At 36.0% G+C, this 13,430-nt stretch overlaps 1 protein-coding gene across 1 annotated transcript; it reads right to left on the bottom strand.

The window, feature by feature from the left end:
* Window positions 1-4,497: 4,497 nt before the first annotated feature.
* On the bottom strand, window positions 4,498-5,357 carry TSHB (thyroid stimulating hormone subunit beta). The gene is made up of 2 exons (XM_007169342.2): window positions 5,196-5,357; window positions 4,498-4,752 (listed from the first exon to the last, which is right to left on the bottom strand). The coding sequence occupies exons 1-2, from the start codon at window positions 5,355-5,357 to the stop codon at window positions 4,498-4,500; spliced, it is 417 nt and encodes a 138-aa protein (XP_007169404.2).
* Between the last annotated feature and the right edge of the window lie 8,073 nt (window positions 5,358-13,430).

Here is a 13,430-nt window from a genome sequence, read left to right as displayed (position 1 = left end):
AGGTAATTTCTTATATAAAAAAAAACTTTTTAAAAATTGAGGTATAATTGACATACATTATATTACTTTCAGGTGTACAAAATAATGATTCAATATTTGTAAATATTTCAAAATAATCACCACAATAAGTCCAGGTAACATCTGTCATCTCACATAGTTACAGAATTTTTTTCTTCTGATGAGAACTTTCAAGATTTACTCTCTTAGCAACTTTCAAATATGCAACACGGTATTATTAACTACAGTCGCCATGCTGTACCTCCCCATGACTTATTTATTTTATAACTGGAAGTTTTTTCCTTTTGACCCCCTTCATCCATTTCACCTACTTCCCCACCCTCCACCTCTGGCAACCACCTACCTGTTATCTTTTTCTATGGGCTTTTTGGGGGTTTTTTTCCCACATATAAGTGAAATCAAATGGCAGTGATTGGCAGTCTTTCTCCATCTGACTTTTTCACTTATAATATACTCGGGGTCCATCCATGTTGCCAAAAATGGCAAGATTTCCTTTTTGTCTGCTGAGCAGTAGTCCATTATGTATATCTACCACATCATTAACCATTCATCTATCAATGGACGCCTAGGTTGTTTCCAAATCTTGGCTATTGTAAATAGTGCTGCAATGAACATAGGGGTGCATGTATCTTTTCCAGTTAATATTTTCATTTTCTTCAGATAAATATCCAGATGTGGAACTGCTGGATCATATGGTAGCTCTATTTTCCATTTTTTTTAAGGAAACTCCATACAGTTTTCCATAATGGCTCCACCAATTTATAACCCCACCAACAGTGTACAAGGGTTCCTTTTTCTCCTTGTTATTTGTTGTCTTTTTGACAATAGCTATTCTAACAGGTGTGAGATGATATCTCATTGTGGTTTTTATTTGCATTTCCCTGAAGATTAGTGATATTGTACATCTTTTCATGTACCTGTTGGCTGTCTGCATGTATTCTTTGGAAAAAATGTCTGTTCAGGTCCTCTGCCCATTTTTCAAATCAAGCTGTTCATTTTTCTGTTTTTTTCAATGTCGAGTTACATGAGTCTTTGTATATTTGGGATATTAACCCCTTATGGGATATATTGTTGACAAATACCTTCTCCCATTTAGTAGGTTGCCTTTTTATTTTGTTGATAGTTTCCTTTGCTGTGCAGAAGCTTTTTAGTTTGATGTAGTTTATTTATTTTTGCTTTTGTTTCCATTGTCTGAGGAAACAGATCGAAAAAAATTATTGCTAATACCAATGTCAAAGAGCATACTGCCTACATTTTCTTCTAGGAGTCTTATGGTTTCAGGTCTTACGTTTAAGTCTTTAATCTATTTTGAGTTGATTTTTGTATATGGTGTGAGAAAGTAGTCCAGTTTCATTCTTTTGCATGTAGACGTCCCGTTTTCTCAACACCATTTATTGAAGAGACTGTCCTTTCCCCATTGTATAGTCTTGGCTCTTTTGTTGTATATTAATTGACCATATGTACCTGGTTTTATTCTGAGCTCTCTATTCTGTTCAATTGATTTAGTGTCTTTTTTTAATGCCAATACCATACTGTTTTGATTACTATAGCTTTGTAATATAGTTTGAAATCAGGACAGATGATGCTCCAGCTTTGTTCTTCTTTCTCAGGATTGCTTTGGCTATTCGAGGTCTTTTGTTGTTCTGTACAAATTTTAGAATTGTTTGTTCTAGTTCTGTAAAACATGGCATTGGAATTTTGATAAAGATTGCATTGAATCTGTAGATCGCTTTGGGTAGTATGGACATTTATTTGAACAATATTAATTCTTCCAATCCATGAGCACAGACTATCTTCCCACTTATTTGTGTCTTCTTCATATTCTTTCATTAGTGTCTTATAGTTTTCAGTGTACAGGTCTTTTACCTCCTATTTATTTTTGAGGTAACTGTAAATAGGATAGTTTTGTTAATGTCTCTGTTAGTTTATTACTAGTATATATAAAATGCAACCGATTTCTGTACATGATTTTGTATCCTGCAATTTTACTAAATTCATTTATTAGTTCTCACAGTTTTTTGATGGAGTTTTTAGGGTTTTCTATATACAGTATCATGCAGTAATGACCATTTTACATTTTCATTTCCAATTTGAATGTCTTTTATCTTTTTCTTGCCTACTTTCTCTGGCTGAGACTTCCAATATATTGGTAAGAGTGGATATTCTTGTATTGTTCCTCTTCTTAGAGAAAAAGTTTTCATCGGTATGATGTTAGCTGTGGGCTTGCATATATGGCCTTTATTATGTTGAGGTACATTCCCTTTAAAAGAGAACTTTTATTACTTGAAGTTCCTATGATCAGGAAGCATCACACAGTTACCTGCCAATATATCATCTTGGTACATTCACTTACTTCTAAAGAGTTTGGCCATTAGAAAAGCAGAGATTGCTGCTGCACCAATCCCAAATCCACTTAGTTATGAAAGAACTCTTTATATTTCAAAGTTAAATGAGAAACAAGAGGGACTCTTTTTAAAGAACTGAATCTCAAACTTCCTCTGCCCAAAACTGACTTATTAAACTTCAGGTTGAATTAAAGACCAGTTCAGAAGATGTTCCAAAAGTTCCATCTTTCTCTTCTCACACAAGCAATAACTCTTCACTTCCCCATCTCTAAGTTCTCTATTCATTCTCCCACTTCTAAACCCAAAGAATATTAATACATTCCAAAATAGCATTTCCATATACCCAAGTTTCTGGATCCAGTTGAGGTAAATTTTTGGTCATGCCAATTCCTAAGCTCCTTTCTAAGGCTTCTTTGCCTTGGACAACTCCATTTTCAAAAGTAGTTTAATATAATTTACATATGCATCTAATCCAAATGGACTGCCTTCAGTGGAAGGAAACAAGTTGTCTCTAATGCACCCACTCTAGGGCTCCATGGTGGTACAGGCCACCACACCCATGTCCAGGCCTAGCCTCCTCCCTGAAGGTTGAGGAAGCCCATTTAATGAATGTCTTCTGAGCTGGACTGTTTATAAGGGGCCTCACTGAACCCCATAGCCTTTCCACAGCTCAAGTCCTTGGAAAACATTTTTCAGATTCTGTGAAAGTCATATGTGATTAGTGCCAGTTAGGTTTGAACATTAGACTTTTTACTCATTAATCAAAAATCTATATTTGATATACAGTTTTCAGAGGGAATGTTTTAATCCTACAGATTTAAGTGTCCATGTTGTCAAGTGATATGAGAACCCAAAACCCCAGATTAATATTTGGAGATCATGATAACATTGACTTCAGATATTAAGGTAAGAATAATGTGGATTCATGACTTTGTATATAAATGTACAACTATTCTGTCCCCATTGGCAGAACACTGGATGGATTTGGTACTAGTCCATCTACACCACCTTAACATCCCCCCCCGGACACTGTCACTCTGCAGGCATTTACAACATGTGCCCAGATGAATGCAACCAATGACTAGGATATAACAAAGACAACCGGCCCTGCTGACAATTGATTTTTACCCAATGGCAGCAATTTGGATGGAGAGAAATGGGAAAATATAGGATAAGTCATCTTTTTTGAGGTCAAGTCTGCAGGGCACTAGGTCTGTCTCACTTCACACAGCTATTGAAACCAAACTCTCATGAAAGAGTACCTAAGGAAGGAAGAGAAAAATAAACCACTCACTAAGCACATTTACTGGAAAACAGTGTTTAACTATTGAAGGTTTAGGTTAGAATTTAGGATGATTCCTCTCTGTTAGATCCCTTAGCACTCTACCACTATTCCTAAAATCTTTCATAATCATACTAGTTTTTCATGACATTGAAAGCCAAAACAGCGTAAGTTGCTGGAAAGTGTCTCAAATTACCTTAAAGACTACAAAGGATTTAGACTTCTACATGTAAAATGATCGTGGCCTCTTTTCTAGGCTTTTGGAGTATAACTTTCATAAGTCAGTAGGCCCACCAGAGTAATTAAATTAAATAGATTAAAATATACTGTTTACTGAGTTTTAGTGAAGTTTTATCTTGTGTATTTGAATGACAGGATAAAGTAGTATATTGCAGATTTCATATATTCCTTACTCTCCCTCTCTACTCCAGCCCCGTTTCAGCCTTTGGAAGTAGGTGTCTCCAGTACGCTGACGCCATATGTTCCTTCAGCCGCTGATCACATTACTCTGTAGCTTTCCCATATTCATTTTCTATGTCAAGACAAACCTCGTGGCCCTCTGTTAAGAGAGCCTGATTAAGGCTGTCTTTCATTAGTATTTCATGTTCCTGTTCTCCATTTTACCTGCACTCTGCCCTTTCATGTGGAAACCATCCTTCATATGAGCTGGAAATTGTCTTTCACTCACTTTTTCTTCTAAAGCCCTTAAGCTCGCTAATGCATAAACGGGTATGAGTATGGATGAAATAATACTCAAATGTACACATGGTGTTGTGAAATATATCGATATTTTATTAGTTTTATTCCAGGTAAACACATTTAACCAAATTGCAAATTACATCGCAATTGAAGTTAGATAGAAAATCCCACCACATAGGACTTCTGAGGTTTGGTACAGTAGTTTGTTTTGATGGCCTCATGTATACAATCACTATAGTCAGTATTACACTTGCCACACTTACAGCTTATAGCTACAGGGTAGGAGAAATAAGGAGTAACATGGCGTGGGCATCCTGGTATTTCTACAGTCTTGTACATGAAGTCTCTATATGTACAAACATCCTGGGACAGAGCATATTTGGGAAGAAACAGCTTGCCATTGAAGTCCTGAGGAAAGAATTAAAAAAGGAGCATACTGTGATAGGACTTTAGAAAATACATAGATAATGGAAACAGATACAAATCAATTCACTTATATTCCTTTGTCACAAACAGGACTGGAGGAGGATTCCTTAGTTCCATTCCCTGGTACTAACTCAACATATCCACACTAAATCCCATAGAGACAAAAGTGGCACCCCCTCTTTTACCTTATATCATGAGAACAAGATAAGTTTTAAATAAATTTTGGAAGTAAAACTGTTATAAAATTATCTGTATCCACTCTGCTGAGTAGATACTGTAACCTGTGTACTCTACCTCTACAGAGCCAATAACCATCAGATTTTGGAAATGAGGTTGTGTTTTATCTCATTTTCTCTCTGGATAGAATTGGACTGAGTCTAGGTTTATCTAATTTTCAGCTAAAAGAAGTGAAATGAACTACATACCCGTGTCATACAATATCCAGCACAGATGGTGGTGTTGATGGTTAGGCAGTAAGCACACTCTTTCCTTTCGACATGCATCATATACTCAGTTGGAATACAAAAAGCCATTGCTTGCCCACATGCAAGGCCAAAAAGCATGGACATCAGGAAGATAGCAGTCATGCTAAATCAAAGATAAAATTAAAGAATCTATTACATGTATCCTTTAGGACATTCAGAAGGGACATTCAGAAAGAGCTATAATGTGTGTGTATGTGTGTGTGTGTATAAATATATATATTTATTGAATGCCTACTTTGTCCTAGGCCCTATATTAGGTGTTTTTACATAGTTAATACTCTCAGTAACCTTTCTTTATACACTTAGATGTGGCTATGATCCACATACCCCATAGTGACAGAGCTCACATAGTGAAAGTCCTGCTTGCAAGTGCCACTTAGCTCCACTGGGCAGTGAAATGGCAAGCCTGAAACACTATAACAGAAAAGTGGCAGGGACACATATGTCAACTAAGTACAAAATAATTCATTCAATGGAAACAATCAAAATACCTGCCTTTATCATTATAAGAAGTGAGTTAACAGGCTTCAGTAAGGGCTTTCCCAGAAATGTGCTTTTCTAAAAACTTTGGTTCAATAGCTTAAAAGGCCAACAAACTGGTCATAATAAGAAAAGGCAAAGAAATCAAGGAAGTGCATAATCAAACTTCAGTACCAGCTCAGTGCAAACAGTCTTGCATATGATTCTACCCAATGCCTGTCAAGAAAGACAAGGCTAAAGGTCAACTAAAACTACCACTGGTGTTAAGGGGCTAACCCAGAAATCTAAAAACCCTTCTTCTCAACCCTTAGGATATCCTTTAAGGTTGAAAGAATTAAGAGTTGGAAAAATAAAATTATTTTACTCAGAAGTTGTATGGAACTCATTATCTTAAAAAGATTGTGGAGGCAAAAAATACAGATTGACACAATGAGAGTAATACAATCAAGGATGACAGGTCCACTGTAAGTTAGCCAGGAAAGTAAAATAAGTTTTGGGTACACGGAAGACAACAGAGGATCCACTGTGCCTCAGGCAGAACACGTATCTCTATAGAGCCTGTCTGATGAAGAGTGTGTTCACTATCAACTGGACTTTGTAATGAGTTGGATGATGTTATGACTTATAATTATTTAAGTTTTGCTACTGAGAGAGGGTAATCAAGTTTCAGACTTTTGGATGTAAGTTGATCACTTCAAAGATTGTACAGTTACCTAGGCATATTTGGATTTTTTTCCTTCTCAAGTATCATTGTCAGAAAAGAAAATACATATCTTAATGGAGTAGTATTACCTTTGAACACAAACTTGTTTTATTATTCTATTAAATAAATTATAATTCATTAAATGTTGTTATTCAATCATGAAAAATGTATCAAGATTTTTCTCAATTTTTTTCTCAAATCTATCAGTTATATCCCAAGAGCATCTTTAAGCTACATACACTGAAACTTCCATTAACTGAAATCTCATAGACTCTGCCTCAGTTAACAAGAATTTTTGTCTTTAATCAGCTCATAGAAAAAAATGAAACCACATTCAACAAGCTACCAGGTATTTATTTTAAATGTCAACTTCCAGAGATTAGTGGCCATTCCAACCAGTCTCCTATTTGGAGAATGAGAATTGCTGATAAATTAGACAAACATCTATTGAGCATTTAAAGTAGGCACTGACAGACACAAAATGGATAAGCTATGGTCTTTGACCTCAAGGGCTGACAGTCTAGTGAAGGAGATAACTATGAACACTAATAATAAAAATACATATTGTTTAACTGATAACACCAAATGTTGGTGATGATTTTGAGCAACTAGAACTTCCATATGTTGCTGGTGGGATGGTAAAATGGTACATACAAATATTTTGAAAATCAGTTTGATTGTTTCTTATAAAACTAAACATACACTTAACTGATGACCCAGCAATTCTATTCCTAGATAGTCACTCAAGATAAATAAGAACAAATGTTAACAAAAAGTAGGTAGTGTTTTAAGTGCTCTGAACGACTTGAAATTATGACTCTGACACCCGCAATAATCAAAGATTTTTTTTTCCTATATAGACAAGGAAGTGAACTAACCCATTAAGAAGTGTTTTTCTGGTGAATACTTTCAAATAAAATTTGCATATTTAAGCATTCCTTGGAGGTTTTTTGGTATTTCAATCACGGAGCAAATTTATAAGAATTCCTTGCTCATGGAGTCTGGTTTTCTCAGTGCTTCACAAATGTGAGCTCCCTCTGTGGTATAGAGCTGGTTCCATTATTTTAGAGCCACAGACTTAGAGGATCCTCTGCAGGATCTTAAAAATATCGACTGAGGGACTTCCCTGGTAGTCCAGGGGTTGAGACTTCACCTTCCAATGCAGTGGGTGCGGGTTCGATCCCTGGTCGGGGAGCTAAGATCCCACATGCCTTGCGGCCAGAAGACATAAAACAGAAGAAATATTGTAACAAATTCACTAAAGACTTTAAAAATTGTCCACATCAAAAAAAATTGACTGAGTAAATGATATAAAATATTCACCTGTCATGATCATATGGTTCTTGCCCATCTAGCCAGCCAGCTACTGAATTTTTGCCTTAGGAAATAATTAACCTCACATATTTTAACTTTTAGCTCTATGATCTATATAAAATCGATATGTGCTGACCTAGTGGTGAGAATATTGGTCCTGGAGTTAAGGAGCAGAATTCTATTTCAAGATCTCCCATGGATCTATGAGAAATCGACTAAAATATTGAATCTATCTGGGCCTAATTTCCTCATCTGCAAAACAGAAAAAGACAAGTACACCTGATCCTTTTTAAAACTGTAGAATAAAAAACAGTTTTGGAACTTTTACCCATTGTTGTCATATTCATTATGGCCACTTTACATTGTTCTGAAGTTCCTCTTATAAATGTAAAACTCCAAATCAACAAAAAGAAAAATTAAAAGTGCTGAATCATCATCAGCAGTAGCTATATAACTTAGTAAAGAAAGTAAGAATTATTCTTTCACCTTTATTGCAAATAGTAAAACTTCACCCAAAGAATCTTTCTGGGGCTCAATTTCTTCAGCTGTAAAGAATAGGCTTAGAACCACAAGATGATCAGGAAGGACTTTTCAGCACAAATAGACTATGATCCTATGTGATAAATTAGTGTCCGGTCCCTGGTCTAAGAGATAGTGATCTAGAATTATGCTTTCAGATTTTATTGCAATTGTGTGTAACTGAGAAATTAAGAAATTTGTACCTTCATTTTTCCATATACTCCTTCCTAAAATCATAATAAGTATAAAACAATACATGTGAAGCACTTGGAATGCTACAGAAGACTATGTAACTATATAATATTGAGTATATAAATCAGTGTTAGTTAATACCTCCCTAGATGATCTGCCACAGTTTCTTCTTTATTGTCACCTGGATTCTCATCCTCTGCAACATAATTGCCTCCTTTAAAATCATTCATAAATGATTTATTGAGCACCTAAACACAGAGGTGTGATTTTAGGCCCTAAATAATGAGAGATGCCCTTTTCAGTGCCATGACCACTATGTCTACACTTTCAACATTTGTACTTATTCCAAGATATCCTCTGTCCTTTACCCCTTACCCAGCCTTTTCTCTCATCTTTTTGTTCTCACTACCTTCATTCTTAAGGACATTTCTCTCTTCTCTGCTAATTGCCTTCACCAATCTTTTCTCCCCAAATTCCTTACTGTGCTATGAAAAGAATCAATTGCCCACCCTGTGAACTCCAGGAAGTTCACTAAAGCAATATATTTTTCTAGAGAGCAAAATGTACTATAAGTCAGGTGTGTGCTTTGGAAACTATCCAAGGGGGGTTAGCTATAACTAAAACAATAAAGAGTAAATTACCTCTGCAGGTACCCAAAACTGAATTTATTCCCAACTTTTCTCAAAAGTACATTATCATCAAAGATAACCATTAGTAATTGACAGGATTTAATACACAGATGATTTAACTGATTAAAACATTTAAATCACATGTAAATAGTAAGGGAAGGCCATGAATATCAATCAGCCTTCATTAGGGAATTGACCAATTTTTCCTTTTCTTTGAAGTCAGTAGAATATTTTCTTATCCTTACATATGTAGTTCATTCATCTTCACCTATCACTGAACAATTTTGGAGCAATAACTAGAATTTCTAGAACCTAGCAAAGCAAATTGTCCCTCAGCATTTGCCATTTTTAAATAAATGTTAAAATGATGAAAATGAAAATAATTTAGAATAACAACATTTCATTTCACAATGCCTTCTCAGTGTAGACACCTACCTTACTTTGCATTGGGGAGCTGATGCTGTAATGACCCAGACTAAAAGCTCTTGGTTCATTTTATACCCTTCAGGATAATTCCTCTCTGATCTTCTTGTTTATATAATCATGTTTGAATTACTGCTTCCTTATCTAAAAACCATCTATTGAAAATTCATACTGAACCCCAAATAAAATGTGTTTAGACAAACAATTTCACAACATCTTCCTCTGGAAACTCTGACATTATTGCAGCATGAATTTCCTTTTCTCCTATTTCAAAATAAAATTACCCTTGTAAATATATCCTTTATTAATATTTATTAATAAAGGAGAAAAACACAGAAGGATAAAAAACAAATTCAAAACTAAAAAACCTTAAACATCATCTAAGTAAGTCTTGGGAATGAAAATTTTGGGGGTGCTTGAGTGCCCCAAATTTTACCTAAATGTTCATCTAGAGATATATACAATTATTGCTCATCTATAAAGCAAAGGTAACTTCTTTATGGTAATCCAGGACAATTGGCATACATCTTGCTGATTAAAACCTCCCCAAAATTAGTTCAAAATATTTGTTTTTTCTTTGGATTTAAAAAATAATAAGTAAAATTTACATGTGGGAAACAATAGTCATTTAAGTAAATGGCCAAATATTTTGAGATGTCAAAATGATTGAGCGTAAATCCTGGCTCTGTCATTTACTAGTTATATGACTTTAGCATGCTTGAGCTCTCTTTACTTCAGTTTCTTTACCTATTTAAAGATAATACCAGTTTCTTAAGAACTGCTTTTGCTGCATCCCATAGGTTTTGGGTTGTTGTGTTTTCATTGTCTTTTGTTTCTAGGTATTTTTTTATTTCTTCTTTGATTTCTTCAATGATCTCTTGGTTATTTAGTAGCATATTGTTTAGCCTCCATGTGTTTGTGTTTTTTATGTTTTTTTCCCTGTGATTGATTGATTTTTAATCTCATAGCATTGTGGTCAGAAAACATGCTTGATATGATTTCAATTTTCTTAAATTTTCTGAGGCTTGATTTGTGACCCAAGATGTGATCTATCCTGGAGAACATTCCATGTGCACTTGAGAAGAAAATGCATTCTGCTGCTTTCAGATGGAATGTCCTATAAATATCAATTAAGTCTATCTGGTCTAATGTGTCATTTAAGGCTTGTGTTTCCTTATTAATTTTCTGTCTGGATGATCTATCCATTGGTATAAGTAGAGTGTTAAAGTCTCCCACTATTACTGTGTTACTGTCCATTTCCCCTTTTATGGCTGTTAGCATTTGCCTTATGTATTGAGGTGCTCCTATGTTGGGTGTATAAATATTTACTATTGCCATCATCAAAAAATCTACAAACAATAAATCCTGGAGAGGGTGTGGAGAAAAGGGAACCCTCTTGCACTGTTGGTGGGAATGTTAATTGATACAACCATTATGGAGAACAGTATGGAGGTTCCTTAAAAAAACTAAAAATAGAACTACCATATGACCCAGCAATCTCACTACTGGGCATATGCCCAGAGAAAACCATAATTCAGGAAGACACATGCACCCCAATGTTCATTGCAGCACTATTTACAATAGCCAGGACATGGAAGCAACCTAAATATCCATCAACAGAGGAATGGATAAAGAAGATGTGAAAAAAAAAAAAAAAAAGAAGATGTGGTACACATGTACAATGGAATATTACTCAGCAAGAAAAAGGAACAAAATTGGGTCATTTGTAGAGACATGGATAGACCTAGAGAGTGTCATACAGAGTGAAATAAGCCAAAAAGAGAAAAAGAAATATCATATATTAATGCATATATGTGGAATCTAAAAAAATGGTATTGATGATCTTATTTGCAAAGCAGAAATAGAGACACACATGTAGAGAACAAACGTATGGATACCAAGGGGGAAGGGGGGGTGGGATGAACTGGGAGATGAGGATTGACATATATACATTATTGATACTATGTATAAAATAGATATCTAATAGGAACCTACTGTATAGCACAGGGAACTCTACTCGATGCTCTGCAGTGACCTAAATGGGAAGGAAATCCAAAAAAAGCAGATATATGTATACATACAGCTGATTTACTTTGCTGTACAGTAGAAACTAACACAACATTGTAAAGCAACTATACTCCAATAAAAAAAAAACTAGCTCACAAATTTTTTAAATTTTAAAAAGTGATAATATTAGTGTTTATGTAAAGCATTTAACACAGTGTCTGGTATATAATAAGTGCTCAATAAATGCTAGGGAATCTATAATAACTCAACTTTTTTATTTAAAAAATATTTAGTTACAGAACCTAGTACATAGTAGGCAATTATTACATTTGTTGAATGCATAAATGGCTGAGGGAGTGCATGAATAAATAATTACTGAATTTTTGGTACCAACATACACTTTTCTCCATTCCATAGCTGTAACTCAATTTTACCCCTTTTAACCCATTTGCATCACTGTAACAAAAGTAATATGCCAAAAGTTCAATGAGAATATCCCATTGCCCTCAGCAAAAAGTCCAAACTCCTTAGTATTATTTACCAAGTCCCTCACAATCTATTTTACCTCTCTAGTTTTATCTTTCACCATCTCCCACCTTCCCCCTATCTTCCCTACTTTTTCTCCACTTCCTATGTTTTTCAGCCACACTGCATGAGTTCCTCAGATTAGTCACATCCTTTCTTGCCTCCAAGTCTTTTCATATGTCATTCCTTCTATCTGGAACATTTGCCTGATCCTTCATTCTATGCCACATCTTCTCCAACTCCTGCTCATTCTTTTTTTTTGAATGGGTTGTTCCTTTTTTTTTTTTAAGATTTATTTATTATTTATTTATTTTATTTATTTATTTTTGGCTGCATCGGGTCTTGGTTGTGGCATGCGGGATCTTCGTTGAGGCATGCGGGATTTTTCGCTACAGCATGTGGGCTCTTTGTTGCAGCATGCAGGCTTCTCTCTAGTTGTGGTGTGCAGGCTCCAGGGCACGTGAGCTCTGTAGTTGTGGCACGTGGGTTCCAGAGAGCATGGGCTCTGTAGTTTGTGGCACAGCAGGCTCTCTAGTTGAGATGTGCAAGCTCAGTAGTTGTGGCGCACGGGCTTAGTTGCCCCGTGGCATGTGGGATCTTAGTTCCCTGACCAGGGATCAAAGCCGCATTCCCTGCATTGTAAGGTGGATTCTTTACCACTGGATGACCAGGGAAGTCCCTCCTGCTCATTCTTTTTTTCTTTCTTTTTTTTTTTAATTTATTTATTTATTTTTGGCTGTGTTGGGTCCTCGTTTCTGTGCGAGGGCTCTCTCCAGTTGCGGCAAGCGGGGCCACTCTTCATCACGGTGCATGGGCCTCTCACCATCGCGGCCTCTCTTGTTGCGGGACACAGGCTCCAGATGCGCAGGCTCAGCAGTTGTGGCTCATGGGCCTAGTTGCTCCGCAGCATGCGGGATCCTGCCAGACCAGGGCTCAAACCCGTGTCCCCTGCACCGGCAGGCAGACTCCCAACCACTGCACCACCAGGGAAGCCCCTCCTGCTCATTCTTAATGGATAAAGAACCCCTTTGCAAAGCCTTCTCTGTTTCCCCAAGGTCTTTCTCATGGTTAGTGGTTTTAAGAGAATTAGAGGAAATATATACAACATCTGGCACATGGTAGATGCTCAATAAATCATAGGTATTATAGATTATTTACAATCCCATTAGTCTTCACTTATCCTAGTCTATATTATTAATAAAAGTTATTGAAAAAAAATGAGGCCTGGTATAGCTGAGTCTCCTTGGAAGGGAGATGGGAAGGTCAAGAGAGAATCTAGGATATATACCAGAAAAAGTCATTTTGGAACCCTCAAATCTTGGGAATATGAGCTACTGTGTAGTAAGGGAAGAACTACGAAAACAGGGAAAGGGACTTCCCTGG

Source organism: Balaenoptera acutorostrata, chromosome 1, assembly GCF_949987535.1.
Source record: "Balaenoptera acutorostrata chromosome 1, mBalAcu1.1, whole genome shotgun sequence".
NCBI lineage: Eukaryota > Metazoa > Chordata > Mammalia > Artiodactyla > Balaenopteridae > Balaenoptera > Balaenoptera acutorostrata.
Note: the sequence above shows the minus strand (reverse complement) of the source record. Positions and strands in the feature narration are given on the sequence as shown.